Here is a 27,959-nt window from a genome sequence, read left to right on the forward strand (position 1 = left end):
TGCAAACCCGTAAGACCTTCGTTCACCTTCGGAACACAAATTAGGGAATTTTGATGAAATCCGAGAGCTTTCTGACCCTGCATAGACAGCAACGTAACTACCACGTTCAAGACCCAGAAAGGTAGTAAGGACAACGATAAAATAGTTAGGAAATTATGAATCTCAGAATCCAGTCCAAAACGGAATTTACTGTATAACACGGAATGTTGTGGAATTTGCCAATTTTTGGATGGAATTAAAAGTAGGTTAAGTAGGCTTTAAATTAAAAAAAATAATAATATAGACTAGTGTTTGTGAACATTAAGCCGCAAAAGGACTACTAATAAAAAAAAAGGAATATTTACAAGAAAAATGTATCAGAATTAAAAGAGGGAAATAATAACAGTAATAATTGTATTAATATTCAATTAATTAGAGATGCTTTTGATTATTAAAATTTAATGAAACCATTAAATCCAAATTAAATAAATTAATGGAAATCAAAGAATTTGGTAAAAATACATCTGAATTTGAGAAAAAAATAAAATGTATAAAACATAGGGCCTCTGAAATGTAACTTTCAGATAAAATGCTGTTAAACTATGTAAGTTTTATGTTTCACTTAATTAGAGTTGGTTTTTGATTAATGCAATTTAATTTAACCATTAAAACAGAGTCTAGAAAAATTTAAATGGAAAAAAAAAAAATAAAGAAGGAATGCACCGAAATGGGAATTCTGGGTTGAAACTGAAAATTCGGAATGCATTTGGCCCGAAAACTGAAACCGCTTTGTAATAATTATTTACTATTTTATTAAACAATATAAAGTACTTTTATAAGACTTTTTTAATGTAACAAGTTTAATGATACTAAGCTTAAAAAACACGAGCCAATAAAATAACCACACTTTTACAAAAAAAATAACACAATAAAATTGGACAGATAATATAATAATATCAATATATTATTTTTATTTAGTTCTATGCAACAAATTCAGATAACTTTTTTTAACTAATTATCCAAATAATGTATAGTCCTACATAGCTATTATTATCAGAGAATGTGAGCAAAGCATAGCAGGAGCATATCATATTTTTAGACAGTGGTTCAACACTAATTTTATGAAGCTATGAGAAAGAAAAACACACAAGCTTGCGCAAAGAAAACAAATAAGTATGGTTGGGCAAAAAAATTGCAAGTCATCCTCTCTGTCGAAATCTTCAGACATGTTTATGAAGACGGTTTTTTGTACAGTGTCCATCTTCTTCCACACGTATGTGTAGTGCACTTGTGAAAATGCTTTAAAGACTGACACAAGAGAAGAAATTGTTGAATAAAGTTATTTTTGTTCTCTTTGCACACAAAGTATTCTCGTGCCTTCATAAAATTACGGTTGAACCACTAATGTCGCATGGACTATTTTAACAATGTCCTGACTACCTTTCTGGGCCTTGAATGTATCAGTTGCATTGCCGTCCATACAAGGTCAGAAAGCTCTCTGATTTAATCAAAAATATCTTCATCTGTGTTCTGAAGATAAATTGCACTCATGGGTTTGGAACGACATGAGTGCAAATAAATTATTGACAACTCAAATAAACCACAATTTAAAAATGGAAATAAACATGCTTGTTAAAGATGATTATGATGTGTATAAAAGGCTGAAATATCTAACTTCATCTGATGCAGGTGGGGTGGTTCATTGGCGAGAGGCTGTTGTTAATAAGCGGAGTGTCAGAGCAGTCAAGCACACTCTGGCCAAAACTCAGGAGAGGGATTGCTTCCAGCACCGGCTCCCATCTGAAGCCCAGCAACAACTAGCACATCAGTTTCCATGGCAACAGCATCTCTGAGCCAATGGCCAAGAGGCTGCAAACTATCCTCTCAGAACAGCCTCTCGAACGATGTTTATCTGCTTACGTGCATGAGTGACTAACTGACGGAGCGATATAATGAGAGACATCATGACACCTGGTCCACAGCTGTACGCGTCTGAACTGAATCATTCCAGATAGACACACCTTGTAATCTTTCTGTTGAAAAATTCTTCAGCTCCGCTGCGTCGCAGTTATGAACATCCATCACTGTTCCAAATGCAAACCCTGGGAGTTTGCATAACTATGTCACCTTGTCTATGGTTAGCCAGACACAGGACTGACACCCAGGGCAGAGAGAACAACTAAAATCCACGCTTAAAATCATCATGAAACGCAATCATTATATAAGTTGGTTTCAGACTAGGAGTGGTTGGCTCATACATAAGACTGAGTTGGGATGCACGAAATGGATATCACATACTATTAAAGGGATAGGCCAGCCAAAAATAAAATCTCTGTCATTATTTACTTACCGTGTATTGTTTCAAATCTTGTGGAACACACAAAAAACATGCTTAACTGTATGTGTCCATACAATGGAAGTCAATGGGGTCCAAAATCCAAGTCAAGCCACTTTGTGAATCTGAGAGCTTTCTGACCCTGCATAGACAGCAACGCAACTGACACTTTCAAGGCCTAGAAAGGCAGTAATGACATTGTTAAAATAGTCCATGTGGTCCTTAAACGTAGTAGTTACATTGCCATCTACGGAGGTCAGAAAGCTCTTGGATTTCATCAATCCAAGATCAATCCTAACCCTAACCTGGCAGTCACTGGGACAGTCAAAATCCTCCCAGTTTTCATCCAAAATATCTTACGTTTTGTTTCGAAGATGAACAAAGCTTTTACGGGTTTGGAACGACATGGGGGTAAGTGATTAATGACAAAATTTTCGTTTTGGGGTGGAGTAACACTTTAATTTGTGTTCTTACAAGTTTGGAACGACATGAGGGTAAATAATTAATAACCGAATTTTCATTTTTGGGTGAACTATTCCTTTAATGACTGGGTTAACTATTTCTGTAAGTTATTTATGATGCTAACACCAAACTTTAACACTCTCATTAATAGCAATGTTGTCATAGTTGCGCAAACAGCCTTCGTTCCCACTTTGTGCTTTATTAGTAAACACCATCAAACTATAGCCACATAGGAATGACCTCATTCTAAAATAGCGCTTTGTTTGTTGCTGGAGCTGGTTGGGTTCGGCCGCTGCTCCCCCCTTCAGTGCTGCTCAGATGATCGGCTGCACAGACACAATGCTGAGAGCTCAGGGCTGATGTCTCAGTCACAAGACCGGCCAGAGCGCCGGCCTCCCACCACACCAGCTGCCTCACACTCTCTCTGCCCACACACACACACACATTAATCAACCCACTCAAATCACACCATTCCGTTCACCTTTACACACACACACATGAAGCACTATAGATGCAAAGCTGACAGACGCACTAACTATATCTGAAAATGCTTACAGTGGGCCAAATTGTGCACTATTTAGGGTATCAGAGGTTTTAAAAGTTTGTTTGAACTTGAATTTATACGTATACTAACAGTCAAAAGTTTTTTTTTATTTTTTTTTTTTTTTAATAGAAGTCTCTTCTTCTCACCAAGCCTGCATTTATTTGATCCAAAATACAGCTAAAGCAGTAATATTGTGAAATATTTTTACTATTTAAAATAACTGCTTTCTATTTCAATATATTCTAAAATGTAATTTATTCCTGTGATCAAAGCATCATTACTCCAGTCTTCAGTGTCACATGATCCTTCAGAAATCATTCTAATATGCTGAGTTGCTGTTCAAGAAACATTTATTATTATTATAATCAATATTTAAAACAGCTGAGTGCATTTTTTTAGGATTCTTTGATGAGTAGAAAGATCCAAAGATCAGCATTTACCTGAAATAAAAAAGCTTTTGTAACATTATACAATATACCATTGAAAAGCTTGGAGTCAGCATATTTTTTGGGGGAAAGAAATGGTAGAAATTAATACTTTTATTTAGCAAAGATGCTATAAATTTATCAAAAGTGATGATAGTGAGACATTTATAATTCCAAAATAAATACAATAATTACAAAAGATTTATATTTCAGATAAATGCTGTTCTTCTGAACTTTCTATTCATCAAAGAAACCTGAAAAAATTCTACTCATCTGTTTTTAACATAATAATAATAAATGTGTGTGGTTTTTTTTTTCAGAATATTAGAAAGAATTCTGAAGGATCATTTGAGTGGAGTAATGATGTTTCAAATTCATGATGTTAAAAATTCAGCTTTGAAATCACAGGAATAAATTATATTTTAAAATATATTCCAAATAGAAAACAGTTATTTTAAATAGTAAAAATATTTACTTTTTTTTTAGATGCCGGTTTGGTGAGCAGAATAGACATCTTTTTTTTTTATACATCCTTGTTTTATTTATACATTTTCAAGTATTACAAAATTTTCAAAAACATTTCAAAAATACAGTTTAAATAGAACAGACATCTTTAAAAACATTAAAAATCTTACTGTTCAAAAACTTTTGACTGGTAGTGTATTTGTCTATATTTTGACACCAGTTACCCATATTGTGTACAGTGTAATAGCACTGTAAATAGCCTTTCCAAAAAGCATGAAGGTACATGCATTGATCACTTTAAAGGAAGTAATTAAAATGTTTATGATCATGTGAGCTGGGGTGGGTCAGTGTCACATGATCCTTCAGAAATCATTCCAATAGGCTGACTTAGTGCTTATTAAGGTTGAAAACATTTGTAATATTTTTGTAATATAGAGTAATATTTTTTTAGAAACTGTGATGCATATAGATATTTTTACAATCCTACTGACGCAAAACTTTTGAATGTTAGTGTACGTATTCATTTAAATCGATGGTTGTTTATTCCATTTTAATTCTAGTTCTTTAAATTCAAATTCAACTGATTGTTCTGCATCTAATTCAAATTCATTGACACGGAATTTAAAAAAAGCAGGGATGCAAAGCAATCATGTCAACTGCCAGATGCTTAGCATATGACACAGGCTGTAAGGGCAGGACTTTTCAAAGACAGAATGAGATGACACCCCATCAAGACACACACAGAAGGAATGTGGAAGGACAGGACGACACAACAGCAGGGCAGGAACTGCCTACATGATGTTGCTTTCTTTCACGCAGTTTCTCTATTTCCTGTTCACTCAGCTCATGTGCTAATGGCACTTCAAATCTCCCATCAACCATTTCAGTGCTAATCAGCTCTTTAAGTCAACATCAACATTCTTAGCTCCTTCACTCATTTCCTTCGAACTTTATCTTATTTTCAGACGAACCGACAAGTTTAAACAAAACTACTACAGTCAAAGCATAGCTGAACAACGCAAATGGAGAAATGCTGAGTTGCTATTCAGGAATGTGCGAAAAGCTGAAAAACAGAACTGTAACTTCCACCGCAAACATATAAGACACAAAAAAAATACTTTTCGGTTGAAAAACATTTCGCACTGTAGGTTTTCCTATTACTGCTCTACACCAAATAACTCTGTCCACAAACACTCTCCGGTTATGACTGGCCTGAAAGAATTCATCAGGATATCAAATAACCTAACCCCTCTCCTTTAACAAGAATCATAACATCCTTTTAATTCAGATTAGGAGGAATTTCTAGGAAACTCCTCCGTTGGAGCAGGGAGTTCCCTTCAATTGCCAGACAAACAGCAGCACAGCACAGTTTTGACCCACTACTTCTCCACAGGCAGAGCTTTAGAGATGCTTTCCCGTGCCGACGCTGCACCGCTTTGTATTTATAAACACTGAGTATGACCTTGCGAGTGATTAGGCCTGGTGTCCTAGCTGCACCTGTGGAGATCATTTCATTTGAAAATAGTACCACAGGCATTACTTAATAGATCATTCCAGCTGCTAAATATCTGATATTGTTTTTTGCAAGTAATAAAAATATTCTGATTTTTTCTACAAACGAATAGACTTCTTTACCAAATCAGTTATAAAGGTTTTTTTTTTTGTTTTGGTATATTTTTTAATATAGTCTTGACTTTTAGATAAGCCCTTGATGCCTCTTTAGAATTACTGTAAAAAGTGTGTTTATAATTATTGTTTCTTTTATAACTTTTACTTGAAAGTATTTGATATGCTGCCATGGAACAGGTCAAATGATAACAATGTACAATAATAACAATAATAATAATAATAATAATAATAAAACAAATATATTCCTTTTGACAAATATAAAATTATTTTTTGTGAAGGTCCTTCTGAAAATATCAGCAGCACAACAACAAATAAAAAGGCCAGCAATAATAATAGTTATAATAAAAATGATTACTATTACTATTATTATTATCAAACAAATATAAAAAATGCAATAATACATAAATGCAAGTATTATTGCTAACACCCTCAGCAATATTAACATGAAACTCAATTTATTATGTTGTAAAATAATATAATATGATTATAATATTTAATTATTATAATAAAAACAAATATATTAATTTGTGACAAATATAAAATATAAAAAATAGTTTATAATTTTTTGGTCTAGTAAAAATATACAAAAAAATATTGTCAGCATAAGTTCCCTAAACTACTAGGGAAACAATAATAATAATAATAATAATAATAATAATAATTATTATTATTATTATTATTATTATTATTATAAACAAATTTAAATAAATAAATACATGAATAAACAAAAGCAAACACTATGCCTAACAATTTCAGTCATATTATAATACAAAACTCAATTTATTATATTATAAAATTTACCTATAATATTTCATTAGTTTAATAAAAACAAATATATTTCTTTGTGATAAATATAAAATATACAAAAATATAAGTTTATTATTTGCTAACAAATTCAGGTATATTAATATGAAACTATTATATTATAATATCTGATTATAATATTTCATTATTATAATAAAAACAAATATATTCCTTTGTGACAAAAATAAAATATACAGAAATTTAAGTTTATCATTTTATTGTGATGTTTAGGTAAAATATAAAAAATACTGTCACCATAAGTACAAGTATAAACTACTGGGACAGCAATAATAATAATAAACAAACATAAATTAATTAATTAATAAATACAAGCAAATGTTATTACTAACGATTTCAGTTATTCAGTTCAGTTATATTATTCAGTTATATTAATATGAAATTCAATTTATTATATTATAATATCTGATTATAATATTTCATATAATAATAAGAAACAAATGTATTCCTTTGTCACCTTATTTGCGTGTATGTAACAATGGTTTAATGTCTGAACTACTGGATCAGCAATAATAATAATTATTATTATTTTTATTATTGTTTAAAAAATGTTTTGTTAAGTCTTTAAATAATAATCATAAATAATTGCTTGGAAAGACAAAAATTCAAAGCTGGTCAGCGCAACACCAAAGATCTCACTGTGTGAGAACAGGTAATATTCGGGATATTTAAATCATTTATTATTCTGCAAGAGGCGAGGGATGCACGGAAAGCATCAAAACTGATAGACTAAACTTGTGTTAGTCACTTGATGACATCAGTGATAATCAGAGGTCTGATATCAGATGGATGTGGGAGTGGAGACCCCGAGGGCTCAGTGTAACGGATGCTGTGCGGAGAGAGGACAGAGGCCCAGATTTAAGAGGCAGCAATGAGGTCAGAGAAAGACAATCACGGTGGAGAAAGCAGGCAGTGTCTCTCAACAACAGAGGCACTGTTCAGCCTCTCTTTCACATACCACCAGTTTGCATGTTTATGAGCAATGCAAAGCCATAAACAAATGCAGCAGAGCTTCATCGCATTACAATCAGCGCAGCCATTTTCACCGTGGCAGGGCAAACGCACCGTACCAGCATCAATACACAGGTAGGACAGCAGGAAATACTATACAAGCTATAAAGCAATGCTAATGTCTAAGAGCCATTTATGAATCATCAAATCTATAACAATAAAGGCAGCATCCCATTGACGGATGGCCATCATGGACATTTCAAAATGTAAACAGTAAGCCCATCCATCATGATCACTCAGTCTGCACATCTCAACTGTACAAATACATCTAATTAAACGGCTGTTTACACAGATACATAAACAAAGTCTACAAAGCCTGGACGAAGCATGTTCTTAAGTATTTTTTAGATCACAATGAATCAACACATCTTAATATACATAACACAAATAATCATAATGGACAACATATACAAGGTGCCATCCATATTACACACAGATCACACACCCCAGAGCTAAAATATGATGAATATGAATATGATCTGTTAACAGTTTCATCACCTGCAGCCAAACTTCTACAGACAAACCCATGACTTGGGTGGAAACTAGCAAACTTATATTCTCAACTCAACACAGTTGAGTTTTTAATGTTGACACATTGGAATGGGTTGCAATAAACAAAAAAACGTTTAACTACATTATTACGCTCTGTTAAAAAGCAAGAAGTGTATATTTTGACATGAACTTAAGTTAGCAGAAGAGCTAACAGCTCACTTACCCTCCCAACAGGCCAGGATGAGCAGCCAGCCCGAGAAAACTCCTCCGACCACAACAACAACAAACCCAGCGGACAGAAACACGCCTACCGACCCCAAATCAGTCCCGACGAACTTATCGATCGCTGTCAAGCATGAGTGTCCGCTGGAGAAACTCCTCCAGCCCGGTGCTGGTTAACGGTGGCCCAGCAGCTCTTTACTCTCCCGGGCTACTGCTGCTACTAAAGATGGCGTCCGAGACAGATCCACTCCCTGACGGCTTAAAAACACAGATAAACACGGCTTGTTTACACACCGACGGCAAGACCACACCTCAGATTCGCTCCGAAATGCTCAAGACTGTTGTTTTTTACACCAGTGTGTTTGGGCTGTGGGGTGATGATCATGTTGTGGTGGTGGCTGTGATTTTTCTCTCACTGCCCTCCTCTAGTGATGTCCGATTCGCCGCGGAATCGTTCGTTTGAACCGAATCTTTTTTTAATAACTCGCTTGAACCGATTCGTAAAGGCGCTGGAGAATCCAGCCAGGGTGTGAATCGTTATACTAAAGTTTAATTTTTATTTAATCCACAAAAGCTGCAAAAACACAAAGTTTTGGGGGTTTAGAAGTACATATTTTTTATATACAGTACGTTTTAATGGTGTCTTCAAGAAACGTTTCCTATTTTACGCTCGTGAAGAAGCCGCTTATCTTTAAACAAACATACATTACATATATAAAAAACAGTAATAAACTGTTATTTGACTAAAATGTACTTTATTTCTGGAGTGCTTTTTGCTTTTAGCGACTCTATGAATCGGGTTTTTTGAACCGGTTCATGAAGCGAATCGATTCGCTAAAAAGAATTGGACCAATGCTGCCCTCCTCCTATCGTCCTGGTTCCTGGAACGCCAGTTCCGCCCTCCAAATGTGGGAAACTCCCACCGGCCCCAAGAGACAGAGCATTAAACCCCTTATAATAAACATCTATACACATAAATATGTCCTTTATCAATATTTAAGACTGTTTGCTGGGTCTGCCAAAATATGTGAGGAAAGCTTAAGCTCTGATATGGACTTGCCTTCTTATTTTTTTTGAAATAAGTATTAAGATATCCCACAATAATCTACTGTAAGTTTAACTGCAGCAGCTTTGTAGATGTAAACACAGATTAAATCAGAGGAAAATGTAATGAAACGTGACTGCAGTGCAATTTCAGCGTTATGATTACATTTGTTGGAATTTCTTGAGTATTTTTGAAAGGGTTTCAAATTAAGTTATCATTTTAACATATGGGAGTATCTTGGAAATGTGTTTTGGAGATTTACCAATGCTTTAATCATATGATGCTGCTGCTTCCTCCTCAAACTTAGTTTTTCTGTGCATCTGAAGTATGAAGTTTAAAAAACCCACCAGCTTTCACACAGATGGACTTGAAGATAACTAGGACAAGCAGAGCAGAACTCATGAAAATCAAATGAAAAGGATTACAGCTCGCCTATGTTGTACTATAAGCATACAGTAATCCCAGTCTTATACACTACACGTTTCACCACAGTTTAAACGTAAAAATGTACAAAGATGTAGGTTTTATTGGTATTGCTTTATAATGGTAATCATCATTGTTATGGATCACTAAGAGGTTAAAGCTGATCCCTGGGCAAAATTATTACAGTGATGTCAACAAGCCTGCAAGCAACCAATTGGTAAACAGAGCAGCAGAACTAGCGCTCTGGGTTGGTTCTGAAGCAGCCGTGTCTTCCAGCCAATGAGAACGCAGGATGCTGTCACTGTATCCAGGCGAACAGAGGGTTTTGAGACTTATGGAGGCTGTTTTATGAATGGGATTTAAAGAGCCATGCTTCATCCTGTTGATGTCATTAGAGAGGCACTGTGGTGTGTTTTAGTGATTCAACATTTAAACAACATAAAAATTCTCTTGAGACTAAATGACCCATTTAACTTAATATGGCTGTACACTTTGCGTGAACTCTTGGTGTTTATCAAATGTTTAGGGAAGATCTCAAATAGGGTTTTTGTGCTGAGAATGATTTATAATTTCCTCTATGTATGATCTATTTTAAAACGGGCTATGACTATGAATGGATGACGCATTATTTGTTTTCTTGTTTTATGATGATATAAAATATTTCAGCTCACAAGCATGATTCAGATACCATGCTGAATTTAAATTGCTCAGGAAAAGATAAGAAAAGAAAAACACATGAGACAAGGTGTGTCCTGCATAGATGTTAATGAGAAATTAATGTGCGCTTTATACCTCCCAGGATTTCCTGAGAAAAAAGGGATGTACGTGTATTGTAAATTTCAACTCACAGTCTTTTTTTTTTTTTTTATTTAGATTTACAGGGGTTTGTGCCATTTATTTATAGGTCAATGGAAGCATGTATTTATATATATGAAGAGTTTTTTTATCTGTATTTGCAAAAACAGATAACCCCTTCTTTTTAAATATTTCAAAATCATGTTTTTTATTGTTATTGTGTTTTATTGTGTTTGTTAGTGTTTTGTTATTAGTTACTTTTACTTAATCAAAATAACCCAACTGAAGTTTGATTGAGGTTAATTGGAATGCACAATGAAAAAACATGATTTCTGAAAACTGTTAAAAATGGAGTTATCTGTTTTTACAAATAAATGAACTCCTCATATCATATATATATATATATATATATATATATAGATGATGATGATCAGATATATTTAATGTGTGTGTTTTTATGTTTGTTTATTAAAAAAAGATAGACATATAATATTTTTTAAGATTTAATATAAATAAAATAGTATACATTACAGTCAGAATGAGAAATACTACCATGATGCATATAACAATTGTCATTAAATACCTTACAAGTACTTTACAGTATATATATATATATATTTATATATATGTTTTTTATTATATATATATATATATATATATATATATATATATAATAAAAAACAGTCATGTTTTTTGCCCACATTATTGCATTGTTATAAAAACTGAATAATGCTATAGTCCTAAACACAGGCCTTATTTCATTTAAACTACATTTTGGGATTAAAAATGATGATGTTTTTATGTCATGAGATTCACTATAGGTTTTGGTCAGTGTTGCGAAGGTTACTTTGAAAATGTAACAGATTACAGATTACAAGTTACTCTATTTCAGTTACTTTATTAAAGTAATGTAATGGATTACATTTGATTATTTATTTTATATTTTTCTACATTTCTAATGAATGTTTTCAAATGTTAATCTTCTGAAACATTTAAACCAGACAGGGTTAACCTTATAGTAGCACTTAACACTAATTACTGTCAGACTTTCAAAAAACTTTTTGATTACAGTAAGATTATACTAAATTTATAGCAGTAAATTTAAAGCACAGCTACCACAAAATCAGACTTTAGAACCTCTTTTTGCCTTTAGATCATTCGTGTGAAATCAAATCTTTGCATAGTTATGACAGGAAACAATGGCATCTAACAATGCGTTGGAAAAAACAGTTAATCTTAAAAAATAAAGCATATACACTACCAAACAAACGTTTTTGAACAGTAATATTTTTTTTATGTTTTTAAAGAAGTCTCTTTTGCTCACCAAGCCTTATTTGATCGAAAGTACAGCAAAAGCAATCAAACTCTGAAATATTTTTACAATTTAAAATAACTGTTTTCTATCTGAATATATTTTAAAGTGTAATTTATTCCTGTGGTTTCACAGCTGAATTTTTAGCATCATTACAACAGACATCATTCTAATATTCTGATTTGCTGCTCAAAACATTTAGTATTATTTGAAAACAGATGAGTAGAATTATTTCAGGTTTCTTTGATGAATAGAAAGTTCAGAAGAACAGCATTTATCTGAAACAGAAATCTTTTGTAACATGCAATTTTGGAAAGAAATCAATCAAATCTATGTGTGTGTGTGTGTGTGTGTGTGTATGTGTGCACCTGGTATTTATCACGTTATGGGGACCAAATGTCCCCACGAGAGGATAGTAATACCAGTAAATTTTGACCTTGTGGGGACATTTATGAGGTCCCCATGAGGAAACAGGCTTATAAATCAAGCAGAATGAGTTTTTTTTTGAGAAAGTAAAAGTGTGCACACTCTCCTGTGAGGGCTAGGTTTAGGTGTAGGGTAGGTGTAGGGCGATAGAAAATAGGGTTTGTACAGTATAAAAACCATTACGCCTATGGAATGTCCCCATAAAACATGGAAACACAACATGTATGTGTGTGTGTGAAAATATTCAGAGTTAACCTCCTTTTTCATTAGTGACTGTAATTTCATTGCACACATTTTCTCAGTTACTGTAACAGATTACAGTTACATTTATTTTGTAATTAAATGACGTAATCCCGTTACATTTTACTACTGCCCAACACTGGTTTTGGTGAATCTCATAAATAGAACCCTGCGTCCCAATGTGCATACTATTGAATTTAGGGTGGATAGTATGCACATTGGGACGCAGGCTGAATCTGTCTTGTATCCATAGGAGGATAATGCATCCAAACAACAGTAGGTGGCATGCGCGCACTTTATTACTCAGTGACGATTCTGCAGAAGGAAAATCAGGCGCGTGGATATGACATCATTAAAGTTTACATGTGCGGCATGACAGAAAATGGCTGCGGGAGACGAGCAGCAGCAGGCGCACAGACCTGGAGTTTTTAAACAGAAAAACAAACAGCACAAGCATGGAAAACACCGAACTAAAGGCGAAATCGGACGGGAGAACAAGGGTATGTCAGTTGAGTTTATTAAAAAAATACACAGGCGCGAAACGTCAACGTGGGCAGAGCCTGTCTGACTGAACACGTGTTTAAAGACCCGAGAGGGGATCAATGAGACTCTATTAAAGTTTCTCTATACATACAGTTTATACTTTTAACTTTACCCCTGAGCCAAATTGGTTTAAGCTGGTCTCTCAGCCTGAGCAGCTCAGACAAAAACCGGCCTTTTTTCCACTGTTGGCTAAAAAGGGTTTCCTATAGACACTATACTTATATATTTTTCTTCATTCTGTGTCAAAATCATGAAGAGCAGATATTTTGTGCATAAATGCTAAGTGTAAGACCGTACACATGACTCTGTACATGTTAATCTAAACAGGTAGAGTTGCTGTCATGGCTCTCACCAAAAAACAGAGAAGAGAGATGAGGAAAATGGACCGTAAAAACAAAGCCAACCAGCTGCGACGGAACAAAAAAGACTTGGTAAAGTAAACATTGTAGTCTTCTACAGAGTTTATAGAGTGGACATTAGCTGAGTGTTCAGTTACCAAACTCTCTTTTTATTTGTTGGTGATGGTGACAGGTGCTGACAGAGAAAAGGAAGCTGGGCAGCAGGGACGGACCCCCTCATCTCGTGGCAGTCATAGCACTTCACTCAGGAGTGGATGCTGGTGCTGTCACAAAAATATTGAAAGGTGAAGGAGTTGGTGGTGTGGTGCATGAAGATCAAGGAGTCACTGGGGCCAAGGACAGTTTCGGACTTGTTCTTCCCCGCTTTAAACAGAGGTTCATTTTCTACAGGCCAGACGCAGGTAAATGATAATCATGCACAGTGGAGTTTCTAACATCTGACTCTATACCGTTACTCCAGTCTTCAAGGGTTAGTTCACCCAAAAATGAAAACTCTGTCGTTTATTACTCACTCTGATGTCGTTCCAAGCCCGTAACGCTTTAGTTCATCTTTAGAACACAAGTTAAGATATTTTTTATGAAATCTGAGAGCTTTCTGAACCTGCATAGACAGCAACGCAACTACCATGTTCAAGGCATAGAAAGGTAGTAAGGACGTCATTAAAATAGTCCATGTGACATCAGTGGTTCCACCTTAATGTTATGAAGCTACAAGGATACTTTTTCTATGTAAAAAAAAAAAAAAACACACACACACAAAACAAAACAAAATGACTTCATTCAACAATCTCTTCTCTCGAACATTTCTTATTTTTATCAATGTTGAAAACATTTGTGCTGCTCTGGATTCTTTGATGAATAGGAAATTTAAAAGATCTGCATTTATTTGAAATAGGAATGTTTTGTAACATTATAAATGTCTTTACTGACGCTTTTGATCAATTTAATAAATTATCCTTATTTAATAAAAAATTCCAATTTAATAAATTATAAAAAAAAAACGTGATTTTTTTTTTTTTTTCCAAACTTTTGAATTTTAGTGTAGACATTTAAGACACATATGTATGAATTTATTGATTAGAATTTAATCAATAAAGATGACAGGACTTCTTTTTTAGAAGTAATTTTTTATGTAATAACAATATTTTTTGTTAATTTATGAACTTGCTAACCATTTTTGTGAATGGCTGAAAAGTGTGATTTTTTTTTTTTTTTTTTTTTTTTTTTTTATATATATATATATATATATACACACACACACACACATACATATACATACATATACATAAACATACACTAATTTAGTTATCAGTTGATATTAGAGATTTCTTTTTTTAAATAAATTTTTCATTTAGTAGTTTCAGTCTGTATTGTTCAGTATTTTCCTAATTGTGCATGCTGCTTTTACCTATTTTTAAATTTAGATTCTCTCAGTCATCTTATTATAGTTTAATAACACCGTTAAGTGTAGTCTTTAACAAATGTAACAATACTTTTTGTTTTAAATAAATGTTTTATTTTAAATTAATTTAGGCAAAGTAATATAGAATTTTATTTTATTTTCTGGGATACGTTTTTCTCTATTTCAAGTGTGACTTAAAGGGATAGTTCACCCAGAAATGAAAATTCTGTCATTAATTACTCACCCTCAAGTTGTTCCAAACCCCTAAGACCTTTGTTGACCTTGATCTTCTGAACACAAATCAAGATATTTTTGATGAAATCTGAGAGCTTTCTGATCTTGCATAGACAGCAATGCAACTGACACATTCAAGGCCCAGAAAGGTAGTAAGGACATTGTTAAAATAGTCCATGTGACTCTGGCGTTGAATTAAGTAGTTATTTTTGCGTTCTTTGCACACAAAAAGTGTTCTCGTAGCTTCATACAATTACAGTTGAACCACTGATGTCACATGGACTATTTTAACAATTGCCTTACTACCATTCTGGGCCTTGAATGTGTCAGTTGCGTTGCTGTCTATGCAGGGTCAGAAAGTTCTCAGATTTAATCAAAAATATCTTCATTTGTGTTATGAAGATGAACAAAGGTCTTATGGGTTTAGAACAACATGAGGGTATTGAGTAATTAATGACAGAATTCAAATTTTTGGGTAGGCTATCCTTTTAAGAAGCCAATTTTTGAGGCTATGATTAAAGTCTGAAATCTTGTTTTGACTCATTCCAGCTGACTTGCATTCACTCCTGGATGTGGCAAAGATTGCAGACAGTTTAGTGTTTGTCTTGGAGTCGACTGAAGGTTGGGACAGCTATGGAGAATACTGCCTGTCCTGTCTCTTTTCCCAGGGCTTGCCAAGTCATGGTGAGATATGTTTGGAAACAATCAGTAATACAATTTTAGCAATCGTTTTGCACAAATATTCAGTTTGAATGTCACAATTTACCAATTAGAATCAATTCTTTCTCTTTGTCCTGCAGCACTGGTGTGTCAGGGAGTGGCTGATCTAGCAGTAAAGAAGCGCGCTGATTCTCGGAAAGCGCTCTCCCGATTGGTAGAGTCTCGTTTCCCAGAACCGCGTCTCTTCCCTGTGGACAGCGAGCAGGATGCTACGCTATTGCTGAGGCACCTGTCTGCACAGAAGCAGAGACGGCTGGGCTTCCGCTCTCGCCGTTCACACCTGCTGGCTCAGAGAGCCACATATATACCAAACACCAGCCAGAATGGCACAGGGGGGCCAGCCACAGGGTTAGGGACCCTCTGTGTGTCAGGATATATTCGAGGCCGTCCTCTGCAAGTCAACAGGCTGGTGCATATCACAGGTCATGGAGACTTTCAGCTCAGCCAGATCGATGCTCCTGCAGATCCTCTACCCATAGTGACAGCAGCTCCTCGCCCGGCGAAGCCAGGACGAGACGTAGAGATGATGGTTAGGAGGCTATGTTTTTGTTGAGAGATTGTAAAAAAAAGATTTATTGTAATTTATTTGTTCATCATTTTAGGATTGTATTAATTTAAATGAGTTTTCCAAGTTATCACATTTGTGACCCTGTGTACGGGTATGTTTGTAGCAATGTCCAACAATACATTGTATGGGTCAAAATTATCGATTTTTCTTTTATGCCAAAAATCATTAGGAAATTAAGTAAAGATCATGTTCCATGAAGATATTTTTGTAAATTTTCTGCCGTAAATATTTCAAAATGCAATTTTTTTTTTTTTAAGTAATATGCATTGCTAAGAACTTTGGACAGCTTTAAAGGCGATTTTTTTTCAAAATATTTTGAATTTGTTGTTTTTGCACCCTCAGATTCCAGATTTTCAAATAGTTGTATCTCGGCCAAATATTGTCCTATCCCACCCAAATCAGTGGAAATCTTATTTATTTAGGTTTACAAATGATGTATAAATCTCAATTTCAAGAAATTGACCCTTATGACTGGTTTTGTGGTCCAGGGTCACATTTTTATCATTTAAATTTATTATAAATTGTTGAGAAACACTGAAACGCTTTCTTACTGAACCAAATTGTTGATGCTGAAGACATTATTTGTTGCACCTAATGTTTTGCTGTATTGGTGTATTTTATTTATTTATTTTTTTATATCTACTACTTTGTGTGTGTCCTACAGGATGGTGGTAATGGAGATATGAATGGGAATGTTCGGTTGTTGATGAAAGCAGACCCTGAGAAGAGGGAGAGCCTGCAGGCAGAAGCAGAAGTGGATCCCATGGATGGGGAGCAAACATGGCCCACAGAAGCAGAGCTGGAGGAGGCAGAAGGTGCTGTATTACCCTGTTCAAACCATGTGTATTATTGTTAATTAAAACTATTAAAAACATTTTATTAATTGAAATAAAATACAAATATTAAATGAAAATGAGAAATGTTGCCTTTGCAACTAACTAAAATAAGTTTACTGAAAACAAATAAAACTAAAATGGAAATAAAAATAAAGAAAACTGAAAGAAAAACTAATGAAAAGTCACATTATAAATGACAAAAAAACAAAAATTGAAATGATAGCCAAAAACATAAAAATAAAGCTAATTCTTAATATTAATTATATTTTAATCGCATAAAAACAATAATAAAATAACAACAATAATAATAATAAATAATAATAAATAATAATAATAATAGAATAACATTGCACACTAATTTTTTATTGGACTGTCCTGCTTTTGATGTATGTAAGACAACTCTTTTATGAAGTGAACACACATAGAGTTATTTAGTATAATTTTGCCAAAAAAAAGTTTTAGAATTTGAACCATATGTTAATGTAAAAAATCTAGTGTAATATAACTTGTTCGCTTGTTTGCTGTTTTTTATTGTATTTGCTATACTTTTTTTCATTGTTTTTGCCATGAAAATAGTCTAAGATGCGGACATGATGTTAAATAAAAATATACTACTACAACATTGCACACTGACAGCATCAAATCAGATATCAATCCGGAAGTATTTCCTTTTTAGTGTCCAGTGACTGCAATGCAGTGTTGCGTCAACCAATAGAAATGAATCCATCTAATCCGTCTCTTGTGAAATAATTTAGTCAAGTGTCAGCAAGACTGAGAAGTTAATATTAGTGTGAGTGGCTGCATTGTTCTATATGATTTGTGTCTGCCCACATACAGGGAAATAACTGACGCATTCTGAGCGGGTTCAGATCATGCATTGATATCTTCTCATCTTGTTTGTGATATGACGCATTATGCACTGCTGCCTATTTGTTTTTAGCTCAGAAAAATTGATTGATTGTAAACACAGAATGAGATCTTTTCTCATTTGTGATCAGTGCAACCCACCAATAGCAGTAGGTGGCAGGAATGCGTTCTAGTGCCCTAAATGGACAGATAGGAATATTTATGATGGGAGTCTCTTTATGCACAATGCTGATATTTTGCAAACTATTAAAGTGATATATTCATTTATATTCAGAGGCCAGAAAGAACAGGAGAATGATGAAGGTACCAAAGGGGACGTCCGACTACCAGGCTACATGGATCAAAAATAATGATGAGCAGGAGGAGGATGATGATAATGACATTGACAGCTGTGATGATGATGATGATGACGACGATGATGGGATGATGGAAGATGAAATGGATGGTGATAATGAATCTCAGGTGAGTTTTTAGTGTTTTGACACAGGCCAGTCAAGCATTTGCTTTAGAAAAGCACTTCTTTCTGGCTTAACCAAATACCTGTTAAAGGATCACTTCACTCATGAATTCACTGAAAATTTCTTGACAATTTACTCACCCCCATGTCGTCCAAGATGTTCATGTCTTTCTTTTCTCAGTTAAAAAGAAGTTAAGGTTTTTGAGGAAAATATTCCAGGATTTTTCTCCATATAGTGGACTTCAACAGGGATCAGCATGTTCAAAGGGCTCTACATGATCCCAGCTGAGGAATATGGGTCTTATCTAGCGAAACGATTGGCCATTTTCAAAAAATATATAAAAATGTATACTTAACCACATATGCTCGTCTTGCAATAGCTCAATTTCACGTATTATGTAGTCATATTGGAAAGGTCATGGGTAACGTAGGTGGAAGTACTGACCCAATGTTACGAAGTAAATGTGCAAAGAAAGTCAAATGCTCTTTACAAAAAGTTGACACATTGCAAAATCACATTAGTTCTTCGTCTGTGTACTTCAGTTCAAAAAGGTAGTTCTCCTCCAACTTCATCCGACATTGTTGTTTTACCTTTTTTGTAAAGAGCGTTTGACTTTCTTTGCGTGTTCACTTTGTAAACACTGAGTCGGTTCTTCTTCTTCTTTTTTTTTTTTTTTTTAGTAAATGACCGTTTTGCTAGAATAAGACCCTTATTCTTCAGATGGAATCGTGTAGAGCCCTTTGAAGTAGTGATGGGAGAAACAAACCTTTTTGAAGCTTTGAATCAGTTGAAGCAATTGCTTCGCAGAATGATTCACCATTTCAAAGCGCTCAAAACACCACGCTAGTGATGCCTGCTGGCGAAAAGTGTGTAAATGCAACAGAAACTCAGGCTAAAACGTGCTTTAAAACGGCTTTTAAAAACCCATTGCAATTGTTTCATTGAAAGTATAATACTTGAAATGCAATAGAAATAATAAAATCCCATTAAATGTGAAGTGTCTGTATAATATGTGGTTTTCAAAATATTTTGTATTAATTTGCAGGGCCTGCTTTGTTCATGGACAGTGTCTATATAGAAGCCAGTAAGAGCTATTAAAGGGTTAGTTCACCCAAAAATGATAATTAGCTCATAGTTTACTTACCGTCCAGGCATCCTAGGTGTATGTGACTTCCTTCTTTTAAACAAATATGATCTGAGTTGTATTAAAAATTATCCTGGCACTTCCAAGCTCTATCATGGCAATATCATCAATAATCACTTTAATCTAGTTTGTGCCGACTGGTCATACATGGAAGCTGTTCCGGGCAGATGACATAAGACGTCGGCTTTGCGTGTACACAACTCGGAAGTGATGAACACGAAGGCGCCATAGAGAGATCCAAACAAAACAGTGGTCACAAAGTTCAAAACGAGGATTTGTAAAGAAAAATATTGGAGGATTTCGATATAAGCCAAGAAGAGGCTGGTTTCCTTTGCTACAGTAAGGAAACTTTGCTTCCTTTGCTCCTGTAAACAAACTTTGCGAGACTCACCCGCACCTGCGCAATGTGGACGTCCTACGTCATTCGTCCAGAGCTGCTTCCGTGTATGACCAGCCGGCACAAGCTAGATTAAAGTGATTATTATGTTTTAAATATATCTTTATTCATCCCCTGGAGCCATGTGAGGCATTTTTATTACGGATGCATGCTCTTTATTGGACTGATGAAGAGAAACACCCATCCACTGCCATGATAGAGCTTGGAAGTGCCAGGGTTTTTTGGAAGTTTTAATATAACTCAGGGTGAACTAACCCTTTAATTACTTTTCAATCTTTCGATTACACAAATGTCTTGTTAAAAATGTCTACAAATTGACAAAACTGATCCAAGACCAGGTAAAAACCATAGACACTTTTTCAATGGTTCTCAATGAACTTGCATGATTCACAGGTTCACAGAGACTGCCCCCAATGGCAAACCATTGAAATTTCGAAGTGTTTCGAAACAGGTGTGATATTTAAACCTCGTTTACTGAAATCACGTGACTTTGGCAGTTTGATACACGCTAATAGCCACGGTTTCGAAACAGTTGATTCTCAAGGTTTCGCAGCCTCATGAAGCAGTGCTTCGAAAGTGCACATCACTACTTTGAAGCTGCATTGAAACTACAATTTGGACCTTCAACCCGTTGATCCCTATTGAGGTCTATTATATGGAGAAAAATCCTGGAATGTTTTCCTTGAAAACCTCAATTCTTGACTGATGAAAGAAAGACATGAACATATTGGATGACACAGGGGTGAGTAAATTATCAGGTAATGTTAATTCTGGACTAAACTTGTCCTTTGAGGGTTGTCCGCCATGACCCAGGTGAATTGCGTAAATCGGAGGCGGGGGGTGTTTTGTTATTATTAGAGTTATTGAATAGTCTTTTTTTTTTTTTTTTAAGCTTTAACTGATCACATGCCTGATTGTTTCTTTTTATTCTGTAAACAATTAAACCTCACACCCTGGGAAGAAAACAGGTTTTGTTTGTATATTTGTTGCCATGGCAACCTGCGATGTGGCAGCGGAAGTGACCAATCAGGAGCGAGCTTGGCTAAAGCGGGTTAAACCCAAATGTAACTGACAGCCCCATAATGATTGAAGGTCTAAACAAAGTCAGAAGGATGAGATGGAGGGTGGGCACGGCGCGGGCGGAACAGTGCATACGTGACTCTGCGCTCTGTGGTGGAGAGGCACTGTTTGTTTTCTCAATGTCTGCTGCTTGGCCTTAGTGCCAGGCATCTCGACGCAACAATAGTGTTTGGAGAGGGAGTCCCGAGAGAAGCCTTCAGTCTTCCTGCTCTTTGGACAGAACTTCCTGTCGAGACTTGCGGAGGGGGCGGCCATTTATTTATACCAGCTGGGGTTGAAAGAACAAGGGGAAGCTTGACATGTATGGAAGCTCTGGTCCATTTATTTTCTTTAATCATAATTAGCATGCGTTTGAAGTCTTGGGGCGCACCAAAGGCGACTTTTCAATGCAAGATGTTAACAATAGGGAAGTGGTACTACAGATGATTACACAGATTATTTTTATTACTGCACCTGCGATTGTTCTACACGTTGACCCCACAGGGGGGTTAATGCACCCCAGCGGTATGTCTTGTCCTTTTTCCCATCTCGGTCACTCGGCTGTCTGTTTAGTCGACTTCAAAGATATGGCGTGTTTTGTTTGGGTTTGCTAGACTCTACGTGGATGTATGTCTAGAGAAATGTTTTTACATGCTTCTCTTCCTCTCGAAGGATGCTGGGTCTGAATGCGCTTCTGAAGGAGATGATGACGATGGGGAAGAAGAAGAAGAAGAGGAGGAGATCAGTTCCACCGGACGCACTGGAGCCGATCAGAAGTATGACGAAGGCATGGACGAGGCCGAGGAGGGAGAGGGGCTGAGGAGATACAGAGAGGCACGTGCTAATGAGATGTTCCCTGATGAAGTCGATACTCCCCTAGACATCCCAGCCAAGACACGGTAAGATTCAGGACAGTTCCAGCAATGTGCCTGTCCATGTTTGAAATTTGAAAAAGAATATTCACACAAATATGAAAATTCTATTTTATTCGTCCTTATGTTGTTCCATCTTATTTTCAGTATGATGCCAGTTCATAGTCTTTAGGGATGAGCAGATATTAAAATGTGCTGTTATCGATAAACTGATAATAATTATTTATGTGTTATGGCCGGTATTGAAATTCAGTATTATTTGGTTAAAATAAATAAATAAAAACACATTAAAAAGTAAAATCAGTCATTTTAAACCCTTCAAATGAGTTTAGGCGTCACAATATTATAATGTTCACTGTGAAAATTTGGATATTTAGGGCCCTATGATTTCCGTGATGTGGAAAATGTGGACAGAATCGTGGAATCCAGTCATAAAAACGGAATTTAACATGTGTAACGTGGAATTGCCAAATTTTGGACGATTAAAACAAAAGTCAGTACACTTAAATCAGAATGCAATATAGACTAGTGTTTGTGACTATTATACTGCAAAAATACCATTTAGAAAAAATAAAATTTTCTTTTGAGTAAAACTGTTGTCAGATATACAAACAGAAACCTACATGTCTTCACAGCAACTCGTAAAAATAAAAGTTTGATTTAACTTGAAGAAACTGTGACAGAAATATTGCTTAATGTAATAATAGTTCTACCAGAGTGTTTACCAGAAAAAATGTAACAGAATTTTACCATAAACATGGAAACGTACAACACAGTATTTACTTTATACTTTTTACATTTTTTTCAATTATTTTATAAAATCAATTAATTAGAGATTGCTTTTGATTATTATTTATTGAAACCATTGAATTGGAATTGGAATTGTAAATTGAAATATAATTTTGTTAAACTTTAAATAAATTGCTGTTAATATTGTGTCATGATTTGGTTTAATTAGACATGCTTTTTGATGAATACAATTTAATTTAAGCATTAAAACAGAGTCTAAAAAAATGAATAGGGGAAAAAACTAAATCCAGAAAAATTTAAACTGAAAAAACGGAAATTGGAAAAAAATAAAATGGAATTTGGGGAAAAAATAAACCTGATTTCATAGGGCCCTAGATATTAATTTGGATAGCTGCTAAATTAACATAGCTATGTTCAACAGTGTTATTAAATATATATAATAGTTTAAATAAGCATGCATGATTAGATATCCAGTATTTTTGATATGATTAATGTTAAAAAAAAGTCCCTATTAGTGGACGATAACTGATAGATTGTGCAACTCTGACTGTGATTGAAATATGTCTTTAAATGTTATTGTTTAAATATTATTATTACTTTTTTAATTAATCTATATTAGCATTCAAAAGTTTGTGAAGGAAGCCTTTTATATCGACCAAGACTGCATTTTTAATAAAAATACAGTAAAACAGTAATATTGTAAAGTATGATTAGAATTTAAAACAACTATTTTTAATGTATTTTCTATTTTTAATGTATTACAACCATTTTCTATTTTTAATGTAGGACACAGTCCTTCAAAAGTGATTCTAATATGCTGATTTGATGCTCAAAAAAATTTCTCATCAATCTTGCGCTGCTTAATATTTTTGTGGAAACTGATGCATTTTTGTCCCCTCAGGGTTCTTTGAACATAAAGTTCATAAGTTCAACATGTACTGGAAGTAGAAATCTTTTTGTAACATTATGAATGTCTTTACTGTAGGGCTGTCACTAACAATTATTTTGATAATCGAGTAATCTGTTGATTATTCTGATGATTAATTGAGCAATCTGATAATTCATTTTTCTTGTATTAATAAAAATAGTGAACAATAGCCATTGAAATGACATAAAATACATATATAATAGCAATGAGGCAATAATAATTAGTTCAAATAAAGTATTCAAAGCAAGTAATAATACGGTTTTACTGATCAAAACTGTTAAAATACATAATGTTTTATAAACAATCGAGCTAATGTACATTACGCATTATAACAAGTGCCTGCGGAGGGCGTCTGACGATTGTTTTTACGTTTTCCTGTATAATCTTATCTGTGTTTAGTATTGACTAAATCTTTAATATTTGGCCATTTCTTTGTGATAGAAAAGCCATTGTAATTTCTTGAATATGTGGACATCAAAACGTAAACTCAGAGTAAGGGTTTAAACTTTTATTTTGATGACAATCACGATGAACAGTTAGCATATTGAGAAAGAAAAGGATGTATTCTCCTGTGTTTGTGTAGGTTTATAAATGATTTACCTTACAAATCTGATGAAATAACGCACATTGCGTTACCAGATGAACGTTATAATAAACCCAAACTCACAACAACATGCAGAGATGGAGTTTGAGATGCTCCACATATGTAAATGATACATGTAAACTGTGAATGGAGCCGCTCAGAGATGCACGTACGTAACCTACAAGCATGTAAATAATTAAAGTGCATATATTAAACCTGCATTGCATATATTTATTTAATAGAATCGTAGCATTTGTGAATTCACAATAGCATTATGCTTTATGATTTTTAAGTGGGTTTAATATGTGGAATGTGTCACTTCCGGTATTTTGCTGATTACTCGACACGGGCAAAAATCGAATAGAATTGTGGAATCGTTGCAGCCCTACTTTACTGTGACTTTTGATCAATATAATGCATCCTGCTGTTAAAAAAAGTTTGACCCAAAGACTTTTGAATGGTAGTGGGTTACTACTCTGCTCATATGCTCATTGGTTTGTCCTGTATGTTCAGGTTCCAGAAGTTCAGAGGTCTGAAGAGTTTCCGTTCCTCCCCATGGGACCCCCTGGAGAATCTGCCTCTCGACTTCTCGCGCATCTACCAGTTCCAGAACTTTGAACGCATGCGCCGTAGAATATTAGCAGATGCCGCTAGCGAGGAGGAAGGAGCAATGGTTTGTATGGGGGAGAAAGGGAGTGAAAGGGGTGTTGGTTAGAGAATTCTCACAAATATCTTGGGTTTGGCATTTCACTGTTTACCCAAGGAATTTATTTGGAAATGTCTACCTTTTATTCCTGCAGGCGGGCTGGTATGTGACTCTTCATATTGTGGACGTTCCTCTCTCAGTAATGGAGAGCTTCCAGTCTGGCAAACCATTAGTTCTGGTGTCCCTGCTACCACATGAACAAAAGGTATTTACAGCTTTGAGGATTCTTGAAAACATTTTTATAAGTGATTTCTTATAAGTATTATAATGCAAGTAATGTCTGTTTTGTAGATGTCAGTGATGCACATGTTGGTGCGACAGCACCCGAGCAACACAGAACCAATTAAATCTAAAGAAGACCTGGTGTTTCAGTGCGGTTTCAGACGCTTCAGAGCTTCAGCCATCTTCTCACAGCACACTTCTGGTAATAACAGCCTACAGAGATCATCACATTCTTCATATTTAAAGCCCTGTCTTTACAGGACTGTCAAGTCCACACTATGGTTGATTTGTGTCTGAAAATAAAAAGATATTTATTTTTGGGTGAATTATCCTTTTTCTGTTTTCAGCTGATAAACACAAGATGGAGCGATTTCTGCGTCCTGATGCTCCTACAGTGATGTCTGTCTACGCCCCCATTACCTTCCCCACCGCAGGTGTTCTGGTTTTCAAACAGAGAGACAATGGTGGGGTGAATCATACAAACATTTTAATTCACAAAGAGAACTGCCCTCATCAGGACAGCATGTGGTACAACTTTTTTGTTTTACCCTTTATCGCAGGTATGCAGGACCTGGTGGCCACGGGCACTCTTTTGAGCTGCGATCCTCGGCGTGTGGTGTTGAAGAGAATCGTGCTGAGCGGACACCCTTTCAAAATCAATCGGCGCTCTGCTGTGGTCCGTTACATGTTCTTCAACAGAGGTGAGAAGGAAGGCGTTAGTCATTTCCTCTGTTTACCTTTAGATGCGTGCGTAGAAATCTAACAATGAACAAGTCTGACATAAAGCATTTCTCTTTTGCAGATGATATCCTGTGGTTTAAGCCAGTAGAACTGCGTACAAAATGGGGACGAAGAGGACACATCAAGGAACCATTAGGTAAATACTAAATATTATTGAGGAGAATACAGCTGCACGATTAATCATTAAAAGATCGCAATCTCATTTCTAAATGACAACAATTTGCCTGTGTTTCTTAAATGTTTGAAAGTCATATCGCAACATTCAAATCTGTTTGTGTCGCCACTGACAGAGTTATCATGTTTAGGTAGGAAAATTTTGTCATTGAATTATTTAAGAGATTTGTTCAAAAATGCTGATTCTTTCAGTAATGATACAATGACATATGAGTCATTGAATCAATTCAAACCAGTTTTTCATCCATTTAATATATATATATAAAATAATATCCATAACATTTTTAAATAATCCATTAAAATTATATTAGATTAAATAGATTGCAGCAATTAATATTTTGTTACACCCTCCTTTAAATTACACATTATTTTGTTTAGCTCAGAATCATAATCTCTATTTGAAACAAAAAAACCCTGTGATTCTCATTTTATCCAGAATTGTGTAGCTCTACTGGGAGGAGAAGAGGGGAAAAAAAATAAAATTATATATATATATATATATTTTTAGATCGTAAGACATTTATGCTTAATGATTTAAAAAAAAAAATAAAAATTATAATTATTAAAAAAAAAAAAAATTTTTCTTTCAATTTTTATTGAAAACATTATTGTTAACTGATTTATTTTTATTATGTGTAATCCATAATTATTATTATTAATCACATTTGTTTAATAATATAATTATAATTTTCATTAAGTCATTTTTACTAATAATTACAAAATAATTTGGTGTATTTAATTAAGCTTATAATTATTTTTTTATTATTAATAGTAGTAGTAGTGTTAATAATTGTATTATTAATTATAAATAATGAATAATAAAAATAATCAGAAATAAAATATAAAATCATGATTATTGGACATTTATACAAGGAATCTTGCATTGATCTTGCCATGACTGGAGTAATGATGCTTAAAAATTCAGTTTTGAAATCACAGGAATAAATTACATTAAAAAAATATTCAAACAGAAAATAGTTATTTTAAATAGAAAAATATTTCAGAATTTTAGAGTTTTTGCTGTACTTCAGATCAAATAAATGCAGGCTTGGTGAGCAGAAGAGACTTCTTTAAAAACAAAAATCTTATTGTTCAAAAACTTTTGACTGGTAGTGTACATAACACTAAATACAAAGGTAATCAGTATTGTTTGTAAATAATAATTAATATTATAATAATATTACAGAAGAATATAAGAACAATATAAGAACTTCGAATGATCGTAACAAAATGTACTAGTTGGTCTAGTTTTAAATTGGGGAGAAAAAATGTGTAATGTTAGGTACCACTGACTCACTGACTGTTCTGATTCACTTTTATTTGTGTGCTTTCGCAGGTACTCACGGCCACATGAAGTGTGTATTTGACAGTCAGCTGCGCTCTCAGGACACAGTGCTGATGAATCTGTATAAGAGGGTGTATCCACGCTGGACCTACGACCCCTATGTCCCCGCCCCTCTGCCGTGGGTCAAAAGAGAGCAGCCACCGGCCCTCTGTGACATCGACATGGAGTAGAGGCAGGAAGTTATGAACTGAAAGCAATGGAAGCGTAACATGACACCTACTGCTGGTGTCACAGGATACTAGGATATGGATTCTCTATGCTCTAATTGACAATTAAATATCTATATAGACTTTCTGTTCTTGTTTTAGTGTTCTTAAAGCATTTATCATAAAAAAAAAATCCCTCAGTGACCACTAGATGGCAAACACGTATTAGTAAAAATGCTGTCCTTCCACAGAGTAAAAAACTGACAGCAAATTTGAGG

At 34.6% G+C, this 27,959-nt stretch overlaps 2 protein-coding genes and 1 long non-coding RNA gene across 3 annotated transcripts in view; 2 read left to right on the forward strand and 1 right to left on the reverse strand.

Annotated features, from left to right (window-relative positions):
• Positions 1 to 8,530, reverse strand: part of taok1a (TAO kinase 1a) — a 28,632-nt gene extending 20,102 nt beyond the window's left edge. The window contains exon 1 of the mRNA XM_051128754.1: positions 8,388 to 8,530. The gene's annotated coding sequence lies outside the window, so the exon portion shown is untranslated. The remainder of the gene's footprint in view (positions 1 to 8,387) is intronic.
• Positions 7,643 to 8,430, forward strand: LOC127176906 (uncharacterized). The gene is made up of 2 exons (XR_007829170.1): positions 7,643 to 7,747; positions 8,399 to 8,430. It is a non-coding gene; the product is annotated as an uncharacterized LOC127176906 (long non-coding RNA).
• Positions 8,531 to 12,950: 4,420 nt separating the features above from the next.
• On the forward strand, positions 12,951 to 27,829 carry tsr1 (TSR1 ribosome maturation factor). The gene is made up of 15 exons (XM_051129945.1): positions 12,951 to 13,127; positions 13,498 to 13,601; positions 13,702 to 13,930; positions 15,715 to 15,849; positions 15,966 to 16,414; positions 17,118 to 17,268; positions 18,431 to 18,618; positions 21,887 to 22,113; positions 24,861 to 25,020; positions 25,148 to 25,258; positions 25,345 to 25,477; positions 25,623 to 25,739; positions 25,836 to 25,976; positions 26,078 to 26,152; positions 27,527 to 27,829. Exons 1-15 carry the CDS (start codon positions 13,010 to 13,012, stop codon positions 27,703 to 27,705), a joined length of 2,517 nt encoding a protein of 838 aa, XP_050985902.1. The 5' UTR covers positions 12,951 to 13,009; the 3' UTR covers positions 27,706 to 27,829.
• The last annotated feature ends 130 nt before the right edge of the window (positions 27,830 to 27,959 follow it).

The sequence above is a fragment of the Labeo rohita genome, chromosome 15 (assembly GCF_022985175.1).
Source record: "Labeo rohita strain BAU-BD-2019 chromosome 15, IGBB_LRoh.1.0, whole genome shotgun sequence".
NCBI classification, from domain to species: Eukaryota; Metazoa; Chordata; class Actinopteri; order Cypriniformes; family Cyprinidae; genus Labeo; species Labeo rohita.

Bases quoted from the DNA above. Each gene is read 5' to 3' on its own strand.
- tsr1 (XM_051129945.1), top strand. From the start codon at position 13,010: ATGGCTGCGGGAGACGAGCAGCAGCAGGCGCACAGACCTGGAGTTTTT. The intron at 13,602-13,701 runs GTAAAGTAAACA...TGATGGTGACAG, and splicing joins GACGGAACAAAAAAGACTTG to GTGCTGACAGAGAAAAGGAA. The intron at 18,619-21,886 runs GTGAGTTTTTAG...TTCCTCTCGAAG, and splicing joins ATGGTGATAATGAATCTCAG to GATGCTGGGTCTGAATGCGC.